Source organism: Notechis scutatus, chromosome 3 (assembly GCF_049901735.1).
Source record: "Notechis scutatus isolate UNSWTSFEM ecotype Mainland chromosome 3, rNotScu1.2, whole genome shotgun sequence".
NCBI classification, from domain to species: domain Eukaryota; kingdom Metazoa; phylum Chordata; class Lepidosauria; order Squamata; family Elapidae; genus Notechis; species Notechis scutatus.
This window is the reverse complement of record NC_142011.1, coordinates 68,673,217-68,688,925: the sequence shown is the minus strand read 5'-3', so window position 1 is coordinate 68,688,925 and position 15,709 is coordinate 68,673,217. Positions and strand designations below refer to the sequence as shown.

At 39.5% G+C, this 15,709-nt stretch overlaps 1 protein-coding gene across 5 annotated transcripts in view; it reads left to right on the top strand.

Annotated features, from left to right (window-relative positions):
• Positions 1–14,846, top strand: part of KANK4 (KN motif and ankyrin repeat domains 4) — a 71,672-nt gene extending 56,826 nt beyond the window's left edge. For all 5 annotated transcript variants that reach the window (XM_026665972.2, XM_087960380.1, XM_087960376.1 and 2 more), the window contains exons 8-10: positions 6,915–7,057; positions 9,075–9,275; positions 12,106–14,846. In XM_026665972.2, coding sequence (XP_026521757.2) covers positions 6,915–7,057; positions 9,075–9,275; positions 12,106–12,207 — 446 coding nt within the window. In that variant the 3' untranslated portion in view covers positions 12,208–14,846. The remainder of the gene's footprint in view (positions 1–6,914; positions 7,058–9,074; positions 9,276–12,105) is intronic.
• Positions 14,847–15,709: the final 863 nt, after the last annotated feature.

The following is a 15,709-nucleotide window of genomic DNA, read 5'->3' as shown; positions in this document are numbered from 1 at the left end:
GAGGATTGCACAATCCAGAGCAAAATCATGGCTAAGGGGGACATCAGTTTTACCGATGCCCTTAAAGAAGCCTCAGCAGCAGAAGCAACTAAGAAGTCAGCAGCACGAATGCGCCGTACCAGCGCACCGCTACGCCAACTCGCCGATGATACCTCGCCGCCCAGAGAGACACCCGGTATCGACTCACCACGAAGACCTAGAATCCCCATCAGAAAGTGACGAGGAAGAGGTCAACCGACTCCGAACTGAACGAGACCAGTTCACACAACGCTCAAGTCGACCTTGCGCAGGATGTGGAGCGAGTCACCCACGATCCAGCTGCAAATTCCTCGACGCACTCTGCCGCACTTGCGGAAAAAGAGGTCACATCGCAAAGGTTTGCAGAAGCAAACAAGCCTCCAACTCCAAATCCCGACAGGCCGAATGCCAGTCTTTAGGATTCCTCGGTACACACCGAGACAAGCTGAACCACCAATGGGGAAGCCACTCCTACAGAAACAACCCGTCCACCACTAACCCCAGGCGCGAAGAAACCAGACGGGAAGAGACTCACCAAACAATCACCATAGGCCACGCTACATCCTTAGACGCCGGAAAAATCCGGGTGAAGGTCGCAATCGAAAACAAACCTTGTGTGATGGAGGTAGACTCAGGATCATCCCTCTCGATGGTATCCTGGAAGACGCTCCAGCAGCTCATTCCAACAATCCGCCGCCAAGACCTCAACCCGCAAAGGGTTATACTCAAAGATTACCAGGGTAATCGAATTCCTGTCGTCGGGTCCCGCCAATTCCAGGTCTCTTTCAAGGACCGCACCGTCGCACTGCCACTGACTGTCGTTGACCGTGACCGGCCTAGCCTTTTAGGCCTACAATGGTTCGGGCCGCCGGGATCACCGTAGCCGGAGTTCACCGGGCTGAGAGCAACGATTGGGAAGAGGCCCTCGTGCAAGAATTCCAAGACGTCTTCGCGAATGGACTAGGCAAGTACAAGGGGACCCCGATATCATTTAATTTGAACCCTGAGGTAGCACCCATCCACCTTAAGCCGCGTCGGGTTCCGTTCGCCCTGAAACCTAAAATCGACGAACAACTCGATAAACTAATAGCACAGGGCGTGTTGGAACCCACCGACCACGCCCGGTGGGAAACCCCAATAGTGACGCCTATCAAACCTGATGGGTCACTGAGAATTTGTGGAGACTACCGGGCCACCCTTAACCATGCACTCCAGCAAAGTGCATATCCAGTGCCAGTAGTGCAGCACCTGCTCCATTCCTTGGGGGGAGGAAAAATTTTCGCTAAGTTAGATCTAGCGCAGGCATATCAACAATTGCCTGTAGATCCTGCCACCGCCGAAGCACAAACTATCGTCACCCACAGGGGTGCGTTTAAATGCAACCGACTCCAGTTCGGGGTGAGCGTCGCTCCCGGAATTTTTCAGAGCTTGATGGAGAGACTGTTGCAAGGAATAAAAGGGGTCATACCGTACTTCGACGATGTACTCATCGCCGCCCCTAACAGAGACATTCTAGAAAAACGACTCAGAATGGTATTACAAAGGTTCCAAGACGCCGGTCTTAAAGTCAAAAGAAATAAATGCCACTTATGTACGGAAAGGGTAGAGTTTCTGGGATATCTCCTGGACAGCCAAGGGATCCACCCCACTGAGGACAAATTGAAGGCAATTAAGAGGGCCCCCACTCCAAGGAACAAGGCAGATCTCCAGGCGTTCCTTGGACTTATCAATTTTTATAACGTATTTCTACCAAATAAAGCAACAGTAGCCGAACCACTGCATAGACTTTTAGACAAGAAAGCAACGTGGGTTTGGGGGCAACGGGAGCAAAATGCTTTCCAGCAAGTTAAAAAACTGCTAACTTCTGATTCTGTACTTATGCAGTACAACGAAACTCTACCATTGACTATTACCTGCGACGCCTCGCCTTTTGGCGTTGGGGCAATCCTAGCCCACGTATTGCCAAACGGAGCAGAAGCTCCCGTCGCATTTTTCTCACGAACTCTAGCTAAAGCTGAAAGGAATTATAGTCAGCTGGATAAAGAAGCTTTAGCTATTGTGGCTGCAGTTAAAAGATTCCATGAATATGTGTATGGGCGTGCATTTACGATAATTACTGATCATAAACCACTATTGGGGATTATTGCGGAAATAAACCAACCCCGTATATATTGTCCCCCAGAATGACTCGTTGGTCTGAATTCCTGGCGGCGTACAATTACACCCTTCAACACCGCCCAGGAAAAGCAATTCTCCACGCTGATGCATTGAGCAGAGCACCACTCCCTGAATCGGTTGAAGATCCAGCCCCGACCATTGCAACGCTACAAATAGAGGCCCTGCACGCGCCACCATTAACTGCAAGGGACATTGCTCTCGAAACAAAACGAGATCCGGTCCTACAACACATCCTACGCTGGGTTGAGCGTGGGTGGCCAACAGAACAACTATCACCTGAATGGGCGCCCTTTAAAGCCCGCCAAACTGAACTATTTTCTCAAAAGGGTTGCATCTTGTGGGGAGATAGAGTCATAATTCCGAACAAACTGCAACGAACTGTGTTAGCGGTATTGCACGACGGACATCCGGGCATAGTGCGGATGAAAGCACTCGCACGGAGCTATGCCTGGTGGCCGGGAATCGACAAGAAAATCGAGGCCTGGGTCACTACTTGTCAACGTTGCCAAGACGTCAGTAATGCCCCACCTAAAGCAAGCCCAACTGAATGGGAAACTCCAAGGGGACCATGGTCCCGTATTCACATTGACTTTGCGGGGCCTACAAAGGGACACACCTTCCTTATTACAGTCGACGCCTACTCAAATTGGCTCAAGATCCATCGGATGAATACAACTGCAATGGACTCAGTCATCAGCAAATTAAACAGACTATTTGCCACACATGGGTTCCTGGACGTTTGGTCTCGGACAACGGCCCACAGTTCACTGCATTACAATTTGAACAATATCTTGCTGATCGGGGCATCCACCCATGCGCTAACCTCGCCGGCACACCCTGCGGCAAACGGACGTGCAGAACGCATGGTACAGTTTGTAAAAAGACCTCCACAAAATGGAATTGCGACATCGATGAAAAAATCAATCGAATTTTATTGTTGCAGCATATTATGCCCCACAGCGTTACCAACAAAACGCCCGCCGAACTTCTCATGGGGCGGAAACTACGATCGCACCTTGATCGGCTCCACCCCGCATACGCACCCGAAAAGCCTTTCGGCTCCAGCAGCAAATGCCGAGAATTTAAGGTAGGCGATTTAGTTTTTGCAAAAAACTTTTCCGGCGACCCTTTGTGGCTACCCGCGACCGTCACCCACCTCACAGGGCCCAGATCGTACCGCCTCCTAACAGAAGATGGGAGGGTGTGGAAACGCCACATAGACCAACTCCGTTCGAGATTACCACCCAGCGCCCAGGCAACCCCGGGTTCACAAACTGAGGGGGGAGGAAATATCGAGGAAATTGACTTCGATATGTCGGACTGCAGGCCAACGGATACCTTTCGGCCCAGGGGAGGACCGGAAAATGAAACGGGGAGGGAGTTGATTACTCCACAGGACTTGAACTTAGGGGAATCCGAACTGCAAAACCCCGAAGAACCATTAGTTAGTAGAAACGACCTCAACGATAGCAGCACGGAAGCACCGTGCAGCGAAACGGAACATAATAGAGACTATCCAAACGCTCCACCGGAACCGGACTTCAGGCAAAACCCGGTGGAGCCACGGAAATCATCTAGACAGACCAAACGGCCTGTCTACCTTGACGACTTTGTTACAGCTCCCCTTAAACGGAGCCCAAGGGGGAGGGGTGTTATGAATCAATAAAGTATCTAATATAAAATGCAAAGTAGGTTTTGAAGGCCTGCACACCTGATTGGTCCTCAAACAACGAACGAGGATTGGTCAGGATAAGGCCTCATCTTATTGGTCATTATTTGAATTTATCACAAGTCTATTGGTTAATAAGGCAGCAGCCAACCCTATAAAAGGGTTACTGCTGCCCATAGAGTTGCTCTGTTCTATTCTTATTCCGGTTATTATTAAAGAGTTGAAGTCACTGGTCAGATGTCTGGTCTCCTTATTCTCCAAACTTAACAGAATGCATACAACAAAAGTACATATTCTGTGTCAAGAGTTGACCTATTTCTTCATAAATAGAAATTGTTACTTGGAAGCTTTTAAGATTATAAGAGAAATCTATAATTCAGCAAGAATAATTTCATACAAGGGAGTGATCGTTAGATCAAACAAGAAAAGAGTCTTGTGAAATTCTCATCCAATAAACAGGAATGCATTTTCTACTGAGAAGAAAGAAGCTTTGTTGCTATTGAGTTGGCATGCCAATCTACAAAATGTCAGAAAAGTGGCATATTATCATGTGTCTATAAATCAATTGTTGCGCTAAAACTTCATAACAACTCCAGAAGATTCAAACAAGGCTGTTTTGTTCTCTCAGTAGATTGCCCTCGGGCAATTATGTTCAGAGCTACACACGGACTTTAAATACTAAATTGTTTCAAGTCTTTATGAAAAAAAAAAAAGGAAGAACAATCTGAAGTCCTAGTAATGATGCGAATCTTAAAGGACACCCTGTTTGTTTTCTTCTCTGACTGACAGCAAGCAAATGTATTTATCAACTTTGCTGCTTGGGATAATTTCTTAGAAAAACATGCATTCTGCTTCCGAACTCCCTTTTTCTACCTCTTTACTCACTATAGTATGTCCTTCTGTTCTTTTACTCTGCCTCTTTCTTTGACGAATACTACCCTAAAAACTAAGATTATTTGGAAGTTTAGCAGGAAAAAAAAGGATGGTTGGATGGATTGCATGGATGATGATTAGGACAGTACAGGAGCACAGGAAATATATAGGAGCACAGGAAATATGTGGAAAATTTATACATTCAATTAGACACGATGGATAAAATCTATTCTAAGTCCTAAATAATTTTGATGGGTTGATTCTGTTTGACTAAATCTGGCTCTAATCCAATATCTATATCTATATCTATATCTATATCTATATCTATATCTATATCTATATCTATATCTATATCTATATCTATATCTATATCTATATATCTATCTATCTATCTATCTATCTATCTATCTATCTATCTATCTATCTATCTATCTATCTATCTATCATATATATATATATATATTCTCCTAAGTAAGGTAACTCTTACTTTTCCTATTCCTTCCTAGTTTTTTTCACCCAGAATCCAAGTGTATTGCAACATATTTTGAATGAAATTAAATTCTGTTTACTATCTCAGCACATTTTCTTGGTTCATATTCAAGTTGGCATTAATTGTCTAGACAATTTTGCATACTACTGACCTCTGCTGACCAGAGATAAAAATGTCATTATTATTTAGGAGGGGCATTTATATTCGCAAAAGGGTAGTACATCAAAATCTTCTTATAAGATATCAACAAAAGTTTCTGAAAATACTTTACAAATGTGGTCAATAATCCCTACCAGTAACATGAATTATCCTTCCTTGGATGAGACTAGAAGAATCAAAAAATCTTCATTGAGCTATTAATTTAAGATGATTTTTTTTATGCTTATACCTGTTCTCTGTGAATATTCTTGATAAAACCTACCTTGTAAATGAACTATCCTAAAACAGAAGCATCAGAAAGGGCTTTATTGATTAGTGCAATTATCTGTACATCTTCCTGGTTGATGTAATGAGAAAATAGATTTATAGAAAGTGTTATGATGAAGAATGCATCCTAAATTAAGGTCAGAGAGGAGTGCTGCCATGTAACTCAGCATAACTAAAGGTCCTGCTGCCAATGCTGGCCAAGATTGAGAGGGGTTGTCATTCTCTCTCTCATTCGGTGCAATAGAAGTGAAAAAATATAATCGATCAGCTTTTGTCTATGTACATGCTGAGAACAAAGACTATTCTCCTTACATACATTATACTGGAATGTGTATTAACCAGAACCAAAGCTGCCTGTTGATCCTGGAAGGAAGGAGACACAGAACAAAAAACAGGTTTGGTCTTTTCTATGGTGTGAAGCAGAGGTGGTATTCAGCAGGTTCTGACCAGTTCTGGAAAACTGGTAGCGGAAATTTTGAGTAGTTCGGAGAACCGGAAAATCCCACCTCTGACTGGAGATTTTACAGTATCCTTCCCCTGCCACGCCCACCAAGCCACGGCCAGAAGAACTGGTAGTAAAAAAAAATTGAATCCCTCCACTGGCAAAGGGCATCTATATATGGGTACAAATAATGGACATTGTTTTTGTTAGAAGGTGCTGGAGTCTTCTTAGAGGATCAGAAAAGTAGAGGTTCTGGGACAGCCCACAGCAAGGTCACCCCATGTTGTAGTTATTAGATATCCTAAATAGCTAATATTCTTGCATCTTAATGCATTGTTTTTGTAAGTCTTGTGACCGTTTTCAGATGATATAACCTTCTGAGGTTTGGGATTCTACTGTAGTTACGCATGTAGTGAAAGATACTTTGTTGCATCTATCTCCCATTGCTTTGGCTCCTAATTTAATTAAGCATTTCCCCACAGTGTGTAGGACCTCCTTAGAAGAATGTAGACTTCCTATTTCTACTTGTGCTGTTCTTGCTTCTTTTGAGTCCTGTTGATTCTTGTTGGCGGAAACCTTGCCGGCAGACACATCATGGAGCTTCTTGCGGATACAGTGGCCATTCAGCTGAAGTGAAATCTCTTCCTCTCTCTCTACTAACAGAGTTATTCAGTGGAAGAGCAGCTCAGTTGAGAAGTAGCTAATTTCCGCAGGCAACTTAGGTATGGGAGGATTAGATTTTGAGACTATAAATAAATCAATTGTGGAAAGTCTCCTTCTCCAATGACTGACATCAAAACCTTTGTTTTCTTCTTCAGGTATTTGTGATGTGGATCATCAAAATAAAGCTGGGTATACAGCAGTAATGATCACTCCACTAGCATCAGCAGAGACTGAGGAAGAAATGGAAGTAGTCAAGAAGCTCTTGCAAGAAGGCAACGTCAATATAAGGGCTAGCCAGGTATATTGAATTTATGGCTAACGCCAAAGGCTATTTTTATATGATTATGTTCTCCAATAACATTTCATTATTTGTGTATTATTAAATCATGATATACACATATCTATCTAGGAAAAAGAAGTCCAAAATAAAATCTGGAAAAAAAACCCAATAAACACTTTTTTAAATATAGTAGCTAAGAGAACTGAACAGGGTTACAGTATTTCGAGATGTTTTGGTGTTAAATGATGAAACTCATCAGGTGAGAAGATCCTTCTTTAGTTAATGAAAAACAGCATTAAACTTTCATGAGTAGATTTAGAGACAATTTCATTACAAGGAATCTAATCACTGAGGGGCCAGTACTAAAGAGTTCCTTCAATTGGAACATAAAATGTGAAGAGCAGGAATCAAGGAAGACTTTAAATTGTTAAAGTAGAAATGAAGTACTCTAAATTAGGTATTTTAGGAATATGGAATCCTAGGTGGATTGGATTTGGTCCATTTTACAAATTGCAAAACTTGCTAAATGCACCTTCTGCAGAGCTACTGATAAGTAATTAGAATGTAGAAGTTTAAGAAGTGGGGGAACTTAGAATTACATCAAGGTTTACATTGGTAAATGCCATAATGCTGCAGAAAGGTTTTGTGGAGATACTTTTTGCTCAATATGTGCTTTAAACCATGTAAACACACATTCTACTTCCAGTCCTAGACATTAACAGATGGATTAACACCAACATAAATAAAATTGGCCACATAACAATAATACAAAAAAATCAGAAGATGGAGGTGCAATCTACTGAGAGTTTTTATAAGTACAGATTGTGAAACAGACCACAAATATACAGATATACCTTATACAAATATATAGATTATACAGCTACACACACACACACACACACACACACACACATGTTATACCTATATATTTGTGACCTGAAATCTCTTTGAAAATTAAAGAGATTAGCTATTCCATCAAGATTTGATTTGGAGAATATACAATTGAATAAAATGGTATATATATTACATTACATTACATTACATTACATTACAACATATTATAAATTTTATATATATGGGAAGAGGTAGGCACTGTGGAAACAGAAGTAGGGAAAAAAGCAAACTTACCAAAATTTCAAAGAAGAAAAGATGCAAGTGGTTTCATAACAAGCTATCACACTCAGGAAAAAATCGAGAATGAATAGTTTCTGCGGTAGGAATATATGACAATTGAACATAAACTTTCAGCATCGTCAGAAAAGACCCAAAAAGAAATCCAAACCAATAATGTTAACAATAACAAGATTAAAAAAAGAAGAGACATTTTAAATAAGAATTTTAAGAAAGGAATTGCAGGAACATTTACTGCCAAAGTAGGATTTACACAAAGTAATCCAGAAAAAGCATCCAAGAAATGTGGTTGAAGGAAAACAGAAAATCTGTACCAAAACAGTTTACAAACAGGATTGTAGAGTGAGAGATATATTTATACACAGGGAATCTATTCTATTCACTTGAAACCGTTGAAAGTTACATATGATGGGCAGTAAATTTTTAGTAAATAATAACAATGCATATACAGGGTAGAGATGAAATGCTAACTAACTGTAGGAGATAGGGGCCTTAAATTGCCCAAATGCCAAGTATAGAGCAAGAGAATATAACCTGGAGTAACTTGGAGATTGGAAAAAAATAAGTCTCTTTATCTATGCCAAATGAAGAAAGATGCAAGACAGCATGCAGATTCTCAAATCATTGCACACTTTCCTGATGCAAGCAAACTTTAGATTAAAATCTTATAAAAAAGAATAAAACTAGATATGGAAAGAAAAATGCCAAATAAAGATGCCGAAGAACAGGAAGTCAGATGCCTAGGGTAAGATGAATATGGAGGGAGAGAAAGGGAGAGAAGGTTATAATGCAATCTATATAATGCATTCTTGGAGATTGATATTTTACCAATAAGTATTTGAATGAGTATGGTATAGCAAAATTGAGTACATGGTGTGTAACCCTCATTAATGGTATTTTCTAGGGTGGACAGACTGCCTTAATTTTGGGAGTGAGCCATGACAGAGAAGATATGGTGAAAGCATTGCTGTCTTGCAATGCTGATATAAATCTTCAGGATGAGGATGGCCTATCACCATTAATGGTGGCTTCTCAATATGGAAATTTGGAGATGGTGAAACTTCTTTTATCTCATTCAGGTTGTGATCCTGCATTAGTGGACAAGGTGAGAATAAATAGATGTTTCCCACATCTTTTGGGCTATGTGCCCCATATGAGTTCTTACTTACAAAATTATTTGAACTAGGGCTGTTCCCATAATGACATATATTTGAATTGGTACCCAGTTGGACGAAATCTGTTAGGCAGGCAAAAAAAAAAAAATTATGCTTTTGATTTAATAAAAATGTGGTTATTTTAAAAGATTTGGTGTGGAGGTCTTTTTGGTTTAAGATTATCCTAGTTTTAACAAGCATTCCAAACCTGGCATTATTGACAATCAGTTTATATTTGCAATTTGTTTTACAGAGACAGACATACTATATTTTCACAATATTATACTGTGTGCTTTTTAAAGCTGTTTGTTTGTTTCTTTTTGTGTTAGTTATAAAACTAAAAACAAATATAAAAGATCCTGAAGTTTGAGACATATTGAAAAATAAGCTTGCCTGATATTAACCCCAACAAGTTTCAATTTAAGAGTTTGAAAACCACTAAAATGGGTGGGTTTTTTTTTCTTTAGCATGCAGACATTCTTATAGAAATCTATGCTGTTCAGATAAATCTGCTCTTGATTTGACTGTTAGATCCTTTAAATGGGAGTACATGTAACACAAAATTGCATAAGGGGTATAGTTTTTACAAGTAATTGTACTCAGTCACAGACTGGCGTGAGTTTGTGTAGATATAATACCTATAAACACCATAATTATACGTGCACCAATAATTTAAATCACATGGTGTAATGGCAGCACAAGGAGTAAAACAAGCATGCCGGCAAACTATTTTTATAGTATCTGTAGATTAAAAATTCATGATATAACAAGATTGAGTATGTGGATGTGTGCTTTGTTTGAAAGTACAGATTGCAAACTAAAATTCTTCATGGGTGGTTGCCTGCTTGCAGAGCAAAGCAATACCCTTGTTCATTTCCCCTGAAATTTGAACCAAATTTAGGAACATTTACAATGACAATATATCAGTTATTATTTAAGATTTACCAACCTCCTATTTGAATTCGTTAACAGGAGGTTGGTAAAGGTCCAGTTCAGTGGACCTAAAATAAAAGATGATGCACATAAAACACTCAGCAAACACAAAGAAAAATATGAATATGATATTTTCAAATGTAAAAATATGAAAAATAATAATGAACAATTATTCATATAACTAAACATAGAAATAAATCAAAAGATTTATCTAACATTTTACTATTGGACCATTCTGGCTTCCATGTTCTGATACATTATGTTGAGTAACTCTTTGTTTTACCCACAGTAAAAAATTGGTTTACAGAGCTATGGATGGAATGTCACTCTAGATTCTTTAAAGTGTATTAATCAGAACTTATTATAAGTGATCTTCAGTTTTCTGGATGTGAGACCAATTTCTATTCAGGAAAATAACTCAGCTAGACTAAATACACCCCAGCTTATCTTTTGTTCATAGTTTGATTTACACTGGAAAAACTGTTGTTTACTTTCCTGATGGAAACTGAAGAAAAGGCTATAATTAGGTACAGATGAGTCTTATCAAGTTTGGACGCATTGCGAAAGAGCCTGGTTTGGAAGCACAATATGCAAACTAGGTCTAATGCAGGGCCATGATTTATAATGTGCCTGTAATTTCACAAGCACTGAGGCAGCTGGAAACCATCAGTATCCTTCTTCACAAATAGCTCATGTTTATTCTACATCCAGTCAGTGCTATTGAGATACAGGAGCTGGTCCATTAATTAGTGGTCCATCTACAAGCAGAGGATTGATTTTTTAAAGAGAGCTATGGTTCTGTAAAATCAAAACAAGTCAAAGGATTCATCTAATATTTTATTATTGGACCATACTGCTTCCATGTTGTCAAGCATTATGCTAAGGAATTTTGTTTTATTCAGAGTAAAAATTTGGTTTACGTAGCCAATGGTGAGCTGCCACTCTATGAATGAATGCATGTACATACAGGTAGTCCTTGACTTACAACAATTCATTTAGTAACCGTTTGAAATTACGACACTGAAAAAAGTGACATGACTATTGCAGCAATCCTAGGGTCATGTGATTTTCCATTCAGATGCTTGACAAGTGGTCCATATTTATGACAGTTGCAATAACCCAGGGTTGTGTGATCACCTTTTGTGGCCTTCTGACAAGCAAAGTCAATGGGAAAGCCCAATTCACTGAGCAACTGTGTTACTAATTTAGTAATTGCACGGCTTGACTTAACGAACATGGCAGGAAAAGTAATACAATCGGACAAAACTCAACAAATTTCCCACTTAGCAACTTAAATTTTGGGCTCATTTGTGATCATAAGTTGAAGACTACCTGTACTTCCGGTGTCTAATTTAAAGTGTAAATTCATACCTGCTACCAAAGACCCAGAACAGATAAAGAGGATGTTGCAAGAGAGAGAGAGAGAGAGAGAGAGAGAGAGAGAGAGAGAGAGAGAAATGATACAGATAGAAGAGAATTCTTGTAGTTTGAATTATGGGGTCCTTGATGATCTCTGAGCATGATTGCTTTCTAGCAAACTAGGTAATATCATCAGTGAGCATTGATGATGTTATCTAATTTGGTAATGAAATGTCTTCAGGAAAATAACCAAGCACAGAGAGCATCAAGCATCAAGGACTCCACAGTTAGTTGATAGATAGGTGACTGTTCTCACAAAGAAGTACTAATGGGCTTCCTAATATATAGTAGAAACAAGATTGCTATTTTTTATTCACATGGTTCATATCCTAAATATGCAGCTTTTTAAAGTATGGGTAATCTGGGAAAAGTAAAGAGTTTAAGAGAGCTGGCATAATAATCTCCTGTTTTTTGTCCTTCATCATGTAGGCTGGCAATTCTGCTTTGTCCCTGGCTTTGAAATCTGCCCACATGGAAATTGTAGAGTTCCTTCGGACCCACATGCATCATACTCAATCTCTGAATACATAAAAGGAAATGGACAAAAACCTGTATCTGATTGAATGAGAAATTCATAACAAAAGACTTATTGTATTAGCCAACTCTGTAACCACTTTATATGCCAATGATTTAGCTGATAACCACTGATGTATCTACTTACAAAAAAAGGAATTATGCCAATTATTTGCATACATTCTCATGAATGAATCACTCTCCTCAGATGCTTTTGTAGTCCTGATTTATGACCACTGCAACAAATAAGAATTAGATTATTGCATTGCTTTTATAGTAATAGTAATATTCTTTTTTTTTTTCAAATTATTGCCTTCTTAAGGGAGAGATTTCAGCCTATTTTTTTATTTTTCAAAATACCTGTGAAAAACATTAAGAAGCTACCTTTGAAAAGCACTAAGAAGCTATTTGTTGACATACGTCTTCAGTTGCTTAGAATGATGGCAACCCATTTATAAGGATAAAATGCTTCCAAAAATTTTATGAACATACCAAAGCTATTCAGTGAAGATATTGGTAACACTGGCCTATTTTGACCATATATTTGCATAATCTGATACTAGATCATTTTATATGAATTATCAGGGTACCACGATCTAGTAAAGCAGATAAGCTAGTTATAGTCTTCCTGCAAGGTCACTCCTCTTGATTCTCTTACTGGCTTGATGTTGCCAGAGTTTACTTAATTCCAGAAACCAATTCATTGTTGCAGAAGGGAATCAGTTAAGTACCAGATCTTGTTCTCGCTAGAGAAGGGACTACTTAAGGAAATAGTTTGGGCCTGATCTCAATGCTGTCTAGAGGATCCTTATTAGTATAAATGGTATTGAAACTCTTATGCCCAAGAATCGCTAGATCAGAGGTCCCCAAATCCTGGATGATGGCCCGTTTGGAACCGGGTTATGCAAGTGGCGGGCAAGTGCATGTGCACTCACTTGCCACTTGCGTGGAACCATCATGTTCTGACCCAGCTCCCAAGCACAACAAACTCTCTGTAGTTAAACAAATGTTCCCTTTATTCGGAGCACCAGCAGCCTCAGCAAATGGTCTCTCACAGCAGGCTAATAAGTTTGTCCAACAGGGAGATGAATAGTTGTCTTCCACATCTATTCATCTCCGCCCCCTGTCTTTTATCCCCAGAGCTGGTGTGGGGCTTTGCTAGCAGTGGTGGCTCTTCCGTCCCAAGGATTGGCCCATAGATTTCCACTCCTCTCCTTTGCATATCTGCGCATCAGGCACTGGAACCAGCTGTTCCTCTTCTTCCTCATCAGCCACCTCTAGATCTGGGAGCTGTTGACTCTCCATCTGAGGGCTGATGGACAGTCCAAGCTCTACTTCTGTCTCTATCTCTGACAGCTCCATTCCCTCTTCCCACTTGGAGCTCTCAGATTGCCTTGATGCTGGCACTGGCTCCCACACCGACTCCTCAACTGATTTGGCTGCTGGAGGGGCTGGCAGCTGACAGGCCACAACACATCGCCTTTCCCTCCCTCCCACTGCCACCATCACCACTGCTGGTCCACGAAACTAGAAAAGGTGGGGACTGCTGTCCTAGATGTCATGATACACTATCCTTTAAAAAGCTTCTATAGTGTTCCCATTTTGTACAAATGGAGAAAGTGGAGCTGGTCTCGCAAGAAACCTATTGTGAGTGCTCTGGATCTAGTGATGAAATCTAGCCCTTTGTTGTCTTTCATATTCCGTATTTACAGGGGATAACGTGAAATTGGATCTGTTCTTTGCCAGCCTTGCCAGAAATCATTAGGTATTAGTATGCTAATTTTAGGAATGCTATACTATCATGCTATGCTTTTCTGTCCATGCTAATAGCTAATGATTTCTGGTAAGGGTGGCAAAGAACAGATCAAATTTCATGTTATCCACTGCAAAGCTAGGCATAATGGGCAGATAAACAAGAAGACATGGAATTAAAATGTAGAGACCCCCGTAGTGAGTTCCTACAGACCCAGAAAAACCAATTTATTGAATTAGCTGAGATAGAGACCCTGCTTTTAAAAGACATGTCTAGTATTTTGCTCCCATGGCAGATATTTCCAATTTAGCTATAAGCACAGTAGTAAAGCAATACTTATAAAATAGATAGTGCATGCTATTTTTTAACTAGCTGTTTCAAAACAAAATTCAGTTATAGTAATTTGTAATTTGTGCTATTTATTAGTATTGATTTTGGTAGATATCAGCGATCAGTGCTTTCTTAGCACGCACTAAATATAGATTAAGATATCCTTTATATACTAATCCAATTGCCTTGACATATATGCCTGTAAGAACAAGTATTCAAAACTCCGTGTATCAGACAGAGCCTGGAAAATAGATTCAAATCTACTAGTAAACTTAAGGGGATCACCAGGTCAATTATTCCAAATGATTTAACCAAAATGAAAATAAATGCTTCTTCTAAATTAGGGAATTTTTTAAAAAAGGAAAAATAAGAGTGAAGTTGTGTACAAACTCTAGTTTTGACATTAAAAAGAAATGCATGGGCTCATTTAAATCTAATTGAGCTTAGCTTGTAATAAAAATGTAAGCCCATATAAATAGCAATAGCCTGCTTATTTTTTATTTAGAAAAATACATGAATGTATCCAGTCCAAATGCACACATTATTTCTTATATATTAAAAAGCACAATGACTTTGTTCTCTGTCCCTTTGGAATTAGTATATGCACAGCACTTTTATGTCATGCAATTTGTATTTGATCAAAATACTAATGAACTATATTTTTCTCTGGAAGCTTGAGGACAGCTTTGATACAAGTACTGCTTTTTCTTCCTGGGTTTCTTTTTTGGTAAGTGAAGCACAAAGAATTTCCTTGCGAGGATGATTATTGTTTGAGGTATTTTCACAGTTGGGTTTTGCAGAGTCTGTCTCATTATGACTTCATGTAAAAGGTGCTTTTGGGCAAACATCTGTTCCTTGGTTTCACTAAACAAAACTATTGGAAATCCCAAATTTGGGGAAATGAAATGCGATGTAATAATTTAGTTGATTCTACTTACTGAGTATCCTACCCACAGGGTAGCTGGAACGTACAGGTAGTCCTTGACTTGCAACCATTTATTTAGTGACTGTTCAAAGTTACAATGGCACTGAAAAAAACCTGACAAATTTTGGATTCAATTGTGGTGGTAAAGTCAAGGATTACTCGAAACCACTGTAGTGCATAGGAGACAGACTTTCCTTGATCTTCCATAGTTCACACAATAACTTTCAAACATACATTCCATAGTCTTAAAACTATGCAGGCAACTCCTCAGCCCCCACTTCTTGCCCTGTGGATCACTTAAAGTTCAGGGTGATGAAAAATAATATGCAGTGTGCATACTCTTAGTGATTCCGTCTCAGCTTTGGCCTGCAAGTGTAACATTTGAAATGGCTTATTTGCTTTGCATGTATGTCATATCATTTTTGCTTAATTTGAGGGGGGAGGGGGGGTTGAGTGTGCTGTAATTCTATTGTTTTCAGGCAAATAAATTGAATGGAAAAGCAACCATTTAC